General features: G+C 35.7%; 2 protein-coding genes across 7 annotated transcripts in view; both read left to right on the top strand.

The window, feature by feature from the left end:
* The window catches only part of LOC142330499 (multiple inositol polyphosphate phosphatase 1-like), a 461,575-nt gene that overhangs the window by 362,102 nt on the left and 86,214 nt on the right, over positions 1-13,259 (top strand). The gene's annotated exons all lie outside the window — the stretch shown is intronic.
* The window catches only part of LOC142330501 (multiple inositol polyphosphate phosphatase 1-like), a 50,587-nt gene that overhangs the window by 28,577 nt on the left and 8,751 nt on the right, over positions 1-13,259 (top strand). For all 6 annotated transcript variants that reach the window (XM_075375803.1, XM_075375799.1, XM_075375798.1 and 3 more), the window contains exon 8: positions 3,978-4,087. In XM_075375803.1, the coding sequence (XP_075231918.1) occupies positions 3,978-4,087 (110 nt within the window). The remainder of the gene's footprint in view (positions 1-3,977; positions 4,088-13,259) is intronic.

Genomic DNA, 13,259 nt, shown 5'->3' with positions numbered 1-13,259 from the left:
ATTCAGAAGTGGAAAGAGAAATGAACATTGGTAAAATAGACGGAGCATACAGGAAAGTTAAGGAAAATTTTGGGGTACATAAATTAAAATCTAATAATGTGTTAAACAAAGATGGTACACCAATATATAATACGAAAGGTAAAGTCGATAGATGGGTGGAATATATTGAAGACTTATACGGAGGAAATGATTAGAATTTGGTGTTATAGAGGAAGAAGAGGAAGTTGAGGAGGATGAAATGGGAGAAACAATACTGAGATCTGAATTTAAGAGAGCATTAAAAGATTTAAATGGCGGAAAGGCTCCTGGAATAGACGGAATACCTGTAGAATTACTGCGCAGTGCAGGTGAGGAAGCGATTGAAAGATTATACAAACTGGTGTGTAATATTTATGAAAAAGGGGAAGTTCCATCAGACTTCAAAAAAAGTGTTATAGTCATGATACCAAAGAAAGCAGGGGCAGATAAATGTGAAGAATACAGAACAATTAGTTTAACTAGTCATGCATCAAAAATCTTAACTAGAATTCTGTACAGAAGAATTGAGAGGAGAGTGGAAGAAGTGTTAGGAGAAGACCAATTTGGTTTCAGGAAACGTATAGGGACAAGGGAAGCAATTTTAGGCCTGAGATTAATAGTAGAAGGAAGATTAAAGAAAAACAAACCAACATACTTGGCGTTTATAGACCTAGAAAAGGCATTCGATAACGTAGACTGGAATAAAATGTTCAGCATTTTAATAAAATTAGGGTTCAATTACAGAGATAGAAGAACAATTGCTAACATGTACAGGAACCAAACAGCAACAGTAACAATTGAAGAACATAAGAAAGAAGCCGTAATAAGAAAGGTAGTCCGACAAGGATGTTCCCTATCTCCGTTACTTTTTAATCTTTACATGGAACTAGCAGTTAATGATGTTAAAGAACAATTTAGATTCGTAGTAACAGTACAAGGTGAAAAGATAAAGATGCTACGATTTGCTGATGATATAGTAATTCTAGCAGAGAGTAAAAAGGATTTAGAAGAAACAATGAACGGCATAGATGATGTCCTACGCAAGAACTATCGCATGAAAATAAACAAGAACATTACAAAAGTAATGAAATGTAGTAGAAATAACAAAGATGGACCACTGAATGTGGAAATAGGAGGAGAAAAGATTATGAGGAGAAAAGATTATGGAGATAGAAGAATTTTGTTATTTGGGAAGTAGAATTACTAAAGATGGACGAAGCAGGAGCGATATAAAATGCCGAATAGCACAAGCTAAACGAGCCTTCAGTAAGAAATATAATTTGTTTACATCAAATATTAATTTAAATGTCAGGAAAAGATTTTTGAAAGTGTATGTTTGGAGTGTCGGTTTATATGGAAGTGAAACTTGGACAATCGGAGTATCTGAGAAGAAAAGATTAGAAGCTTTTGAAATGTGGTGCTATAGGAGAATGTTAAAAATCAGATGAATGGATAAAGTGATAAATGAAGAGGTATTGCGGCAAATAGATGAAGAAAGAAGCATTTGGAAAAATATAGTTAAAAGAAGAGACAGACTTATAGGCCACATACTAAGGCATCCTGCAATAGTCGCTTTAATATTGGAAGGACAGGTAGAAGGAAAAAATTGTGTAGGCAGGCCATGTTTGGAATATGTAAAACAAATTGTTAGGGATGTACGATGTAGAGGGTATACTGAAATGAAACGACTAGCACTAGATGGGGAATCTTGGAGAGCTGCATCAAACCAGTCAAATGACTGAAGACAAAAAAAAAGTTCTTATTGTAAATTTTCCACCTCAGAAATCACTATAGGGGTGTGAGAAATACTAAATTATACTTCAGTCTTCTTTATCCTATGTTATTCATTTTAGGCCAGAGCCAAAGAAACTGAGACTTTTATCTCATTCAAGAAAATTACAATTTTTAAAAATGTTAGCAAATAAATATTCTTATTCTTAACTTAATCTGCTTTAATTTATATGTAGCTTTCCTTATGGTTTTTTTAGAATAGAATTCAACACTTCTGCAACAAAATTTTTAATAATGCAATTTAAATTAATTTAAAATTATCCAATTATGGATGTATATTATTACTATTAAAAACTTCCATGATTATTTCTTATATATATATATATATATTCTTTTATTTTACTCCATTTTAATGCATTACATTGGAAATACAAAATGTATATTTTAATAAGAAGGATGAGATGAATGGAATTTTAAGTGGAAAGATGTCTGACCCTGGCCAAGAATCGAAACTAAGGTAGCTGATATAGATATCATCACACTTAAACAACTTGCTGGCCAGTTGGTTTTTAATCTGTTTTTCAAGCCGTTTATTGAATATTCTGATTGAAGAATTTCAAACAATATCGTTTATTAGAAAAAATTATAGTATCTAGGTTGCATTATTCTATTCTCTTTAAAATCATCATACGCTCACTATCACATGCATAGTTTATTGAAAAAATCCAGTTGCTGGTCTCCAGTGATCTTGGCTCACCTCAATGGATTGTGGTTGGGAGATCACAAGCCATTAAAGTAAATACTCTTGCATTACTGTGCTGCACCTCATAAAGCCGCCTGTGCATGGTGGGTCCGTTGCACAGTCAGCTGGCTTGGTGGGAGGAATGCATGTGCAGGCGGATAAGTGGAATGCAAGTTCCCCTGACATTTACCAGCTAGCATCGCACTCGCTGATAGTAAGCACAGCATGTGGCAACAACACAAACTTAAATTAGACAAATGATGAATATAGATTGAAAATTAATTTTAAGAAAAACAAACTGATATTTAATATGTGGACTTGTATGTTTAACTCAAGATTAACAATATATCTGTACTCATAGAAAGGGGTTTTAAATACAAATATCTGAATAGTTGGCTAAACTGTGTTAGGGGTCAATCCCTTAAAGTATACACATGAGTAGAAACTATACAACTTCTCTTGCAAAACTAAAAGATGATTACAAACAGGTATATTAATTTACAACTGCTCAATTAGAATGTTTACATGTTACGTATTTTCTACCTCTTTCACAAAGAAAATCAGACACTAAACAACAAGAATTCAAAATCAGAACCTTTTAAAACAAAATTTACAAATGAATCCTTAAATTTATATTATTCAGAAAAAGTTTACAATAAGGATATTTTAGGGAGAACGCATAAGAATATATGAGAGGAAAAGAAATTTGAAATGGTCAGGAAAAATTTGGACAAGGAGAAAAATATTCTGTACTTGATTTAATAATTCAGGGAACAAAAAAAAATGAAAGCTGTACTGGAAGGAGAAGGATGTCATGGTGAGAGGGATAATCTCTGAGAACAGTTCTATCATTCAACCAGAGAATTAAATGGAGTCGCAGCTATTAAAGCTGTGATTGCTAGGTTGATGTCGTACCTTTAATAGATATGAAAAGAATATTACAAGATTATTTTTTTTAGTGTCCTTATTCTAACTTTTAACCTAATTTCTTTCTCTATTAAAAAACAAATATGAAATAAAAATTATAATTTTTTTATTTTCATTCCTTCCACTCCAAGTCTAGCAATATAATATTACACAGAAGTTAACAAGCTGTTTTTAGAAAACTGCCTGATTGCTAATATCGCACAGCATCAAAAATTGGGTATAAAGAACTAATAAGAATTATTTTTATTCAAAATTGTTAGAAATTTCATAAGACTGACCCAAATAGTTTATATTAATTATATAGAAAATTTTAATTAGTTTTATAATACATCATGACTTCGCAAACATTATTCAATTTAATTTTGTAATTTAATAAATTATTGCACAGAAAGAGTTAATGTAGGAGTACAAAGGAGAGGTTGAAAAATGTTTTGATTCATTTAGTATATGTTTAAATGCAGTGTATGGACTCACACTACTTTAAGAACAATTTTCAAAATCCACTTTTTTTATTGTTTTAATAAGATTAGAAAACAAACCAACTAAATTATTTGTCCAGGTGCTCGAGTACATGCCTGACCTAACGTATTATTACAATTCTGGACATGGCTATTCAGGAAACTTACGAACAGGATGCCTATTAGTACAAGATATGATGAACAGATTTAGGTAAGTTTATTCTTCTATTGAAAATTGTATTAACTGTAATGTTTATCTAGGCAAATGTCAATGGTCTATTTACAACTTCCTAGAGAGAGATAGTTCTTTTATCATACTGTTAAGACTGTTAACTTGTATACTGTTAAGACTGATGATATTTTGATCATTATTACACCCTACAGGATAACAAAATTATTGTAATAAATAAAAATCTTTATTAATCATTTAAAATCAATTTTTTGCTGTATAGACATTTTACCTTTTATTTAGTAAAGTAGATGTTTGCTTATTAAAGTATAAGTAACTATTATTTTATTATAAAAACAATAAACATTATATATATATATATATAAAAGATTGGTTTTAAAACAAAATTGCAATAAAATCTCAGTATTAACTACAAAAATAATAAATCATATTATAAGTAACCGATTAATATGTAGTATTTCTGAAAATAATAATAAATAGTTAAATTAAAAATTATGAAACAGAAAACTAAAAGAATCACATACAAAAAGCTTCTTATTGGTTTATTTATCAAAAGAAGATATTGTAATAGTACTGTCAGATTCATTTTTTAAATTTACCAAACTGCTGGTCTGCTATTCAGTTTTACTAACTAATAACTATGTTTATTTAGATCTGATGCAACACACTTTGATGATTTATCCTAATCTCTGACAGTTCCTCTGTGGGTCAATCATCCCTTCCTCTTTCCTTATTTGGCATCCCTTCTTCCTCGGATAATTATCATGGAATTAGATCCACACCAACCTGGCTCTATCTATGGTTATACAGTTACCAGGATGCCTTTTAGAACTCCACAAGACATCTACTTGTTTATTTATGTTAAGCGAGGTGATAAATTTATCTGTACAACAATTTAAGGGTTACACAGAAAACCAAACTCTTCTGCAAGATGTTTATCAATTAAAAATTGGCCCTTCTACACCTAAAAGTTACATGACACCTAATTAACGATATAGTATCTCACAACACACAAAAAAAAACTTACTCTGTTCATTGTCTGCACCAAAATAGATACTACAATTATTCAAGGAGAGTTAAAAATCAAAGTAAATATATCTTTTAATTCAAATAGAATAGTAATAAAAAAAAATCCTGACTAAGACCCTAAAAAGTGTATAAAAATCAAAAACTCAATTCTAGTTTTTCATTACATAAATTTTCCTTATGTTTATGAAGCTAAGTAAAAGAAAAATGAACATATTATTGATAAAAATGATGCTTAAAATTGAATCATTACAATTAAACAGTACTTTATGGGAACACTCTAAGCATAAGAAGTTGGCTTTAATTTTTATTTCAAGTTACATACAAATTTGATCAGTTATTTTAAATTTATATAAAGCAATTAAAGATAAAAAATTTTGATAAAAGTAACAAATATGTAGTAGAAGTGAAAAACCTACATCTTTTGTCAGCTGTAAAAAATTTAACATATTTTATCTATATTTATTAAGATTTTACACAGTTTATTTTGTTATTTATAATAAATTAAACAAATAACTTAAAGTATATAAGTTTCTTTTTATCAATAATAATTCAAAAGGTGTAAAGGAAGACTATACTACCTTCCTTTCCTAGAGGTTATATATCTCTTATATTTATGAAAATAAGAAATCTGAATAAAAATAACCAAAGAAACTAAAGTGATATAACAGATTTTCAAAAGATTATTGCAATTAAACCACTAACCAGTATTGTGCTAATAGAGTTCAAGTTTTTGATCCTACTGTATATTTTTTACAGACCTTAATCTTTTTATGGTAAGTGCTCTAAGTGTCAGACATCCTGTCATAAGAGTTGAACTGTTTTTTTGTAATCTGTACTACTTAAATTAAATAATATCTACTCATTATTTATTCATCAATTTCAATGTGTTTTTTCATTTGCGTACAATTAATTTGTTTAACTCAAGAATAATTTATTTTAACAAGAAACAAAAATGAAAAAAATAAATTTTACACATTAAAAATATCTTTCAAAGATTTTACATTTATTTTTTTTTAGTGGTATAATAGAGGATTAATTGCCATAATAATTTACATACTACATAAAATACTACTTCATTCTTATTCTGCATAAATAAAAATATTAACCTTTTTTCTGACTGATGCATAACATAATCAGTATAATATACTGGGTTAATAACACTCAGATTGCGACGGTGGTGCTTCCTAAGCACGCTGCGGATCAGCTGGTGGCGGGAGGACGAATGAGAGTGGGCTGGCAGTCGTGTAGGGTGCTCCTGTGGGAAGATGGCCCTGAGTGATTCCGATGTTGGGAAAGAGGGCACCTAGCGGCGGCATGCAAAGGGCCAGACCACTCGAAGATGTGCTACAATTGCGGAGGAGAGGGCCACTTCCGTCGCGACTGCAAGGAACAAGCCAAGTGTACCAAGTGTGGTGTTAACGGACACAGTTTCAGAGATGTGGCTTGTAGAACTAAGAAAACTACGCAATGAAGCTCATCTATATGAACGCTAATAAGAGTGGGCTGGCCCACGATCTCCTGTGGGAGGCAGCTGTCAATAAGGAGGCAGATATAATACTGACATCAGAGCCAAATGGAGGGGTGGTCAGGGACCGAGACTGGTTGGTAGACCCCAGAGAGGATGCGGTGCTCAATGACTTGTCGGCAGGTATGCGCTATCTGACCAGCAGACGGAAGCAGAATTCGTTCGCACTAAAGGGGGGAGATCCTCGTGTATTGTTGCTACATCTCCCCCAACTCGTCGTGGGATGACTTCACGGCGTTTCTGGACGCGTTGGGAGAGGATGTTCGGTGGATGGACCTACCTGCCCTGCTGATCGGCGACTTCAACGCCAACCACGCTGGATTGGGTGGAGGTGTCACGGATAAGCGAGGGGAGGCTCTTGCAGAGCTCACCTCCTCACTCAATCTGGTCAGCCTCAATGATGACACCCCCACCTTCTGGAGAGGAGAACGAGGGTCGGTCCTTGACCACGCATACGCTTCAGAAACGGTGGCTTCACTTGTACAGGAGTGCGTAGTGCTGGCAGATGACTTAGGGAGCGACCACAGGGGATTGTGGGTAGAGTTGAGTGGCCCACTTCCAGCCAGAAGTCAAGCGACGTGGTACGTTGACAGAGTACATCTCGAGGAGCTGAAGGAGAGGCTCACGAAAGTATTCAATGAGGATCGCAGGTGGGAACCTGAGGAGCTGGATGCAGCAGTCCAGGAGGCCTGCCACCTTGAACTTCAAGAAGCAAGACGCCCCAAGAAGAAGGTTTATTGGTGGACCGCTGAAGTCAGGGAAGTAAGGGCGGACGTGCAATGGGCACGTCGCCGTCTACAGAGGAGTAGGGCGCTGGATAGAAATGACGTGGAAGAGCTGACCCAACAGCTCCGAGAGTCTAGGAAAAAGCTGAGGTGAGAGATTTGGAGAGCGAAGAGTGAGTCGTGGAAGCGTCTCCTTGACCAGCTGCAAGAAGATCCTTGGTGACAAGCGTATAAGCTTGTCACCAAAAAGCTGGGAAGGAGACTGCCAGTCATTCCAGGAGAGCAAATCAACGGAATAGTGGAATCACTCTTCCCCAGACTACTGGCCGTTGAATGGCAGACGACGCCAATAGGAGAGCCAAGGCGAATCTCGCTTCAGGAGCTGGAGGGGGCAGCGGCAGCGCTCAACCCCAAGAAAAGTCCAGGACCGGATAGAATTCCAGGGGAGGTGGCCAAGATGGTGGTGGGGGCATTCCTGTGGACGGTGCTGGACTGTTTTAACCAGGCCTTCACGCAGGGTGCTTTCCCATCATGCTGGAAGAAGGCACGCTTGGTACTTCTACCCAAGCCGGGGAGGAATCCAGACTCGCCAGGATCTTTCCGACCAGTGCGCTTACTCAGTACACTGGACAGGATGTATGAACGTGTCGTGGAAAGGCGGCTCTTGGCAGAGGTACAGAAGCAAGGGGGACTCTCCCCTCGTCAATTTGGATTCCGGAAGGGCATGTCAGCGGTCCACGCAATTCGTGAGGTAATGTACTCTGTCGACGCAGCAGCAAATGGTATGCGGCGGACAAGAGCGATTCTGGCCTTGATACTGTTGGATGTCCGGAACGCCTTCAACAGCCTGCCATGGGAGGTCATCGGGCAGGCATTGAGGGCGAAAGGAGTTTCCGGACAACTTCTAGCGATCATTAGTAACTACTTAAGTGACAGGGAAGTGTGCACGTTCACGGATACTGGCGAACGGGTGTTTCAGATGCGAGCGGGGGTCCCGCAAGGCTCGGTGCTGGGCCCTCTCTTGTGGAACATCACATATGATGGAGTTCTTTGCCAGACTTATCCGAAGGGGGTTGAAGTCTTCGGATTCGCCGACGACCTGGCCTTACTGATCAAAGGAAGGGATGAGAGGCAAGGCAGGTGGAGGCCAATGGAAACATTGCCTTGGCAATGGTGCACCATTGGATGGTGACTCACGGTCTGCAAATAGCACCAGAAAAGTCGGAGGCGCTGGTGCTTGCAGGTCGACGCCAGCTAAGGGAGATGCGCTTCACCATCGATGGTGCAGAGATAAGCCAAGTCTCGAGGGCCAAATACCTCGGGGTCTGGATGGACAAGCGCCGTTCATTCGGACCTCATGTAGAGGAAGCAATAAAGAAGGCAGAACAACAGCTGAGAGCTATCTCGAGGCTGATGGCGAACACAGTAGGGCCACGAGAGAAACGTCGACGAGTCATAGCTGCAACCGTGACATTAGTCCTATTGTATGCGGCCCCTGCATGGAAAAGGGCAGTGGCGGTTCAGAAGTACAGGAGGAAGCTGGAGGTCACTCATAGCCTCCTATGAGTGACCTCAATTATAAAATAAAAACAGATTATGTTTTAAATATGTTACAAAAGAGGGCTTTAGAAAAGGTCACTCCTGCATGTAACAAATTTTTAATTTAAAATCCAAAACTGCATACATCTCTAACTGAGAGTCAAGAACAACATAATCACGTTTATTGACTTTTAACACGTTCAGTGCTATTGTATATAATAAATACGGTACCTAGTATGCTAAAAAATATTTTTCAATAAATACTTACCAAATGTTGTATTAAAGTGTAGAATGTAGCCAGAATCTTTATCCAAGTAGTGCGCACCACAAACAATCTGATTCCGAGCCAGCCATGCAGTGTTCCCTTTCTGTTCTTTGTTTCAAGGAATATACGAGTGTTATTTTTTTTCAAGGTCCGATCGGTCACGAAATAAAAACCCATGCAAAAATTACATGAACCTTTGCTATATAATATATGCACTATAATGTGATTTGATGTACGAGGGTTATTTTTTTTCAAGGCCCGATCGGTCGCGAAATAAAAACTTGCGCAAAAATCGGATGAATCTTTGCGCATGTGTGTTGCGCAGCGCCTCTAGTATGGCCTTCAATCGTGCCACGTCACTTCATTTAGTTCTGAACATGCAGCTAGCATGTAAACATGTCTACAACAATAGCATCTCCCGCCAAGTGTGAGGTGCGTGCGGTAATTCGATTTCTTCAAAGTGCAGCTGAAATTCATCGACGAATAAGTAATGTGTATGGTGAAACTTCAATGAGTGACAGCAAAGTGCGACAATGGTGCAGAAACTTTAAAGCATGACGTACAGATGTTCATGATGCAGGCGGTCAGGGAGGGAAGCGAGTGGATGAGGCAATTTGAGAAAATCATCGGTTCACAATTTCTGTATTGAGTGATTCGTTTCTTGAAATTTCAAGGTCATCTCTCTATACCATTGTGAGTGAAAGAATTCAGTACCACAGACCAGCGTAGAAACATGGCTGAGAACACAGGCGGCTCCGTTCTATGACAAGGGTATTGGAAAGTTGGTACCACACTATGACAAATGTCTAAATCGTAGTGTGACTATATAGAGAAATAGCATAACTATGTAAGTACTTGTTACAAATAAAAAATTTGTTATTTTCACAGTGGTTTTAATTTCGTGACCGATCGGACCTTGAAAAAAAAATAATCCTCGTATTGCACATTACTACCATTAATTACAATAATACTAATTTATAAGTTATATTTACAGTATTTACAACCAATCTCATCGCTCTACAACCCACATATTTGTTTTCATGGAACTTATCAAAGCACTCAACTGGGCACAAACCCGACTTCTCTGCACAAACTTAAAAAAAAAAATGTTGTATGCTTTCTTTTTCCATTTTTGATACAAACTCAGCAGCTTTGTTTTCCTCACATTTTTTATCTATTTTCATTTCGTGTGGGTTGGCGCATGGTATGGCGTCCTGGAGGAGTTCGTTTTGGCTGCTCCTCTTTAGGTGGAAAAAGTTCCTCTATGATCTTTATATGTTATTCATATATAGAAAGTTTCTCTTCATCATTCTCTCTGTGCATGTTGTATAAGTAGTGTACATTGACCATAAGCATTTATAAAATATGGACAATTATTTTCTTGCACCAACAAATTGTTTTTCTCTAACAAGGATAATAAGCCATCATCTAGTCTGTTGTCTACAACTTTCATATGTGCATTATAATATACAATGGGTCTTTGTTTCTCTTGTTCCTGTTTTCTTTTATTTATTATTGTGCAGATTTTGTTGTCAAACTGAGAAGAAAGGTAGGTGACAAGTCTTTTATCCTTTCACTTTCCAATCATAATCCCATCTGCATATTGGACGATGGTTTCACCTTTTTTCAAAATTGTCCTTTTTAACTAAATCCAGGGAATGCTTCCCATCAATCGGTAGAGAACCAGTACAATATGTATCTTTTGCATGAAGTTTGGAAGTGAGGATAAAATTATTGTAAAAGTTATCCGTGAATGAGTGTCCATGATTTAATAATTCATTCATGAGATACAGTACGACTTTTCCACAATGACCTTTCCCTGAAAAAAAGTTATTGCCGCTGCTATAAACGGCAAACTTAAAAATGAGCCCTTCAGGTACATTTAGACAGTATAACTTTAGGCCATACTTACGGCGTTTACCCTTTATATACTATCTGAGTATAAGCTGGCCTCTCCAAAGTATCATTGCTTCATCAAAACACAATTCCCTTGAAAGATATTACATCAAAATCATTGTTGTATTAAAATAATCTATTAGTGGTCTTACTTCTAACAGACAATCAATATCAGGCAATGACTGGTCAACCGTGGGCAGGCAGGTGAGGAACATTGACTTTAGTACAGACAACATCTAAGAATTAATAGAAAGCAATCACGGCTCATGTACTGTCTACAAGCAGGTAAGTTGAAGAGTCTGTGGGTTTTCCAATAATCCTGGAGTCTATTGAGTTTATTGGTTCCTGTGTGTAGCAACAAACCAAAGATAACTTTTAATTCTAGTACTGAGGTCTTTCCACCAAGTTATACAAAATTTTTCAGAAGTTAAAGAACCACAGAACAGTTCAAAAGCGTACTCGTTCGTATTTCTGCAAATAGACTCTAAAAAAATATCATCCACAAGTAAAAGAAACCAGTCTATTGGTCTGTTCTCCCTCCCCCCCATAATTGGTGCTAATAATCCACTATCTCTTACAGGCCTGAAAGGAATTTACCTTAATCATATAATACTATTTGCCGAAATGGGATTTGTTTCATCATTATCCAGCTCACTTTCAAACAACTCCTCTGATGTGGAGTTTTCATTAAGATCACTTCACCATCCGAATCTATAAGTTCATCATCACTGAATTAGATGAAAAATAAAATAACTTACAATAAAAAATGTGTCAACTTACTGGCTCAGACACTAAAAACTCGGCGCAAAGGTAAAAAAACATAACAAGCAGGAAACCAGATACATAAATTACATGAACAATATCTACTTACAATGCGCACAACACACAATCTACTTCTGCTAAGAGCTGAGCTCAAACTAAACAATAACAAAGATTACAATAATGGTACTCGTAAATAAGTAGTCTGCTCCTAACGGCAGACAACTACTCAGACACGTGTAGCCCGCACTAAATGTGTTAAAAGGCATACAATTCAATCAATAGAGAAATTATACTTAAAATCCTTGAGGAATTCAGTCTAGATAATAAAAAAGAAAATTTATCAAACATTAACAAAAATTTATTCCAAAATAAAGTTCTAAGAGAAAATCACAAAGATGTTTGAGAAAATGACTAATGCAGAATAACGTGACAGACTCTCACTTCTCCTTTTTAATTGTGATATTAGGGAATGAAGAATAAATAAAAAGCTAAGATTGCTAAGATTAGCACTGGAGTCAGACTGGGTACATGAAAAACAACTTCATAATAGAATGTATAGCATTTCCAGATGATCTGGTGCATCATAACAAATTTAAATGAGGCAGCAACAAAGTAAATAACCTTACTAACAGTGCAAATAGAAAATATAGCACATCTTTGAGAAACAAAAAAACAAATTCATGATGAACATCATATCAGCCCCCAAAAAACTAATAACAGCATGTGGGAATAAGCTACATAATGTTCAATAACATTAAGATTTGGTCCTTCTTTTGTATATATAGAATATATTAAGGTTGTTGTCAATATTAATGAATTTGTGTAGTAGATATTAGCAGTTTGTATACTAGATATTCTAGAGTATTGAGTTTGGTTCAAATTTTCATCTGACCAGTACTTACGGATTAAAGTTTTCATAATTACAATGTTTTCATAAACACATCACATTAAAAATTGTTAAACCTATTTTGTGCTATAGAGAAAACAGGGTCACATTGTTTTTTGAAAACAACTAAAGAATAAATATATATACAAATGCATGAGTTTAAATAAAATTAACTTTAAACCAATTTGTTTTTATTCAATGACAAAATGACATATTTTTTAATTATCTACTTTTTACATAAATCAAAATGTTTGTCTTTTACCACTACTCTTTATGATGGTCAATAGTAAAACAGGTAGCTGTACAGACAAATCAAGGCCTATAATATGTTGGTAAACTTATGTTTAGCGACTACTCTTTCATTTTAGGTAACATTATCACCAATTTTAATGAAAATTCTTCATTCCTTCCCAATGCTTTTAAAAATTCAAAAATTAAAACTATGAAACTACTAATATATCATAACAGTTGGTTAAAACAAAAAATTTGGTGCAAAAATAAAGTTTCTTAACTTTAGTGAATCAAAATATTAATAAATTGTTTTTAAAAATGGCTGCCATATTTGA

The sequence above is a fragment of the Lycorma delicatula genome, chromosome 9 (genome assembly GCF_047948215.1).
Source record: "Lycorma delicatula isolate Av1 chromosome 9, ASM4794821v1, whole genome shotgun sequence".
Lineage (NCBI taxonomy): Eukaryota > Metazoa > Arthropoda > Insecta > Hemiptera > Fulgoridae > Lycorma > Lycorma delicatula.
This window is presented reverse-complemented; position numbering and strand designations above follow the sequence as displayed.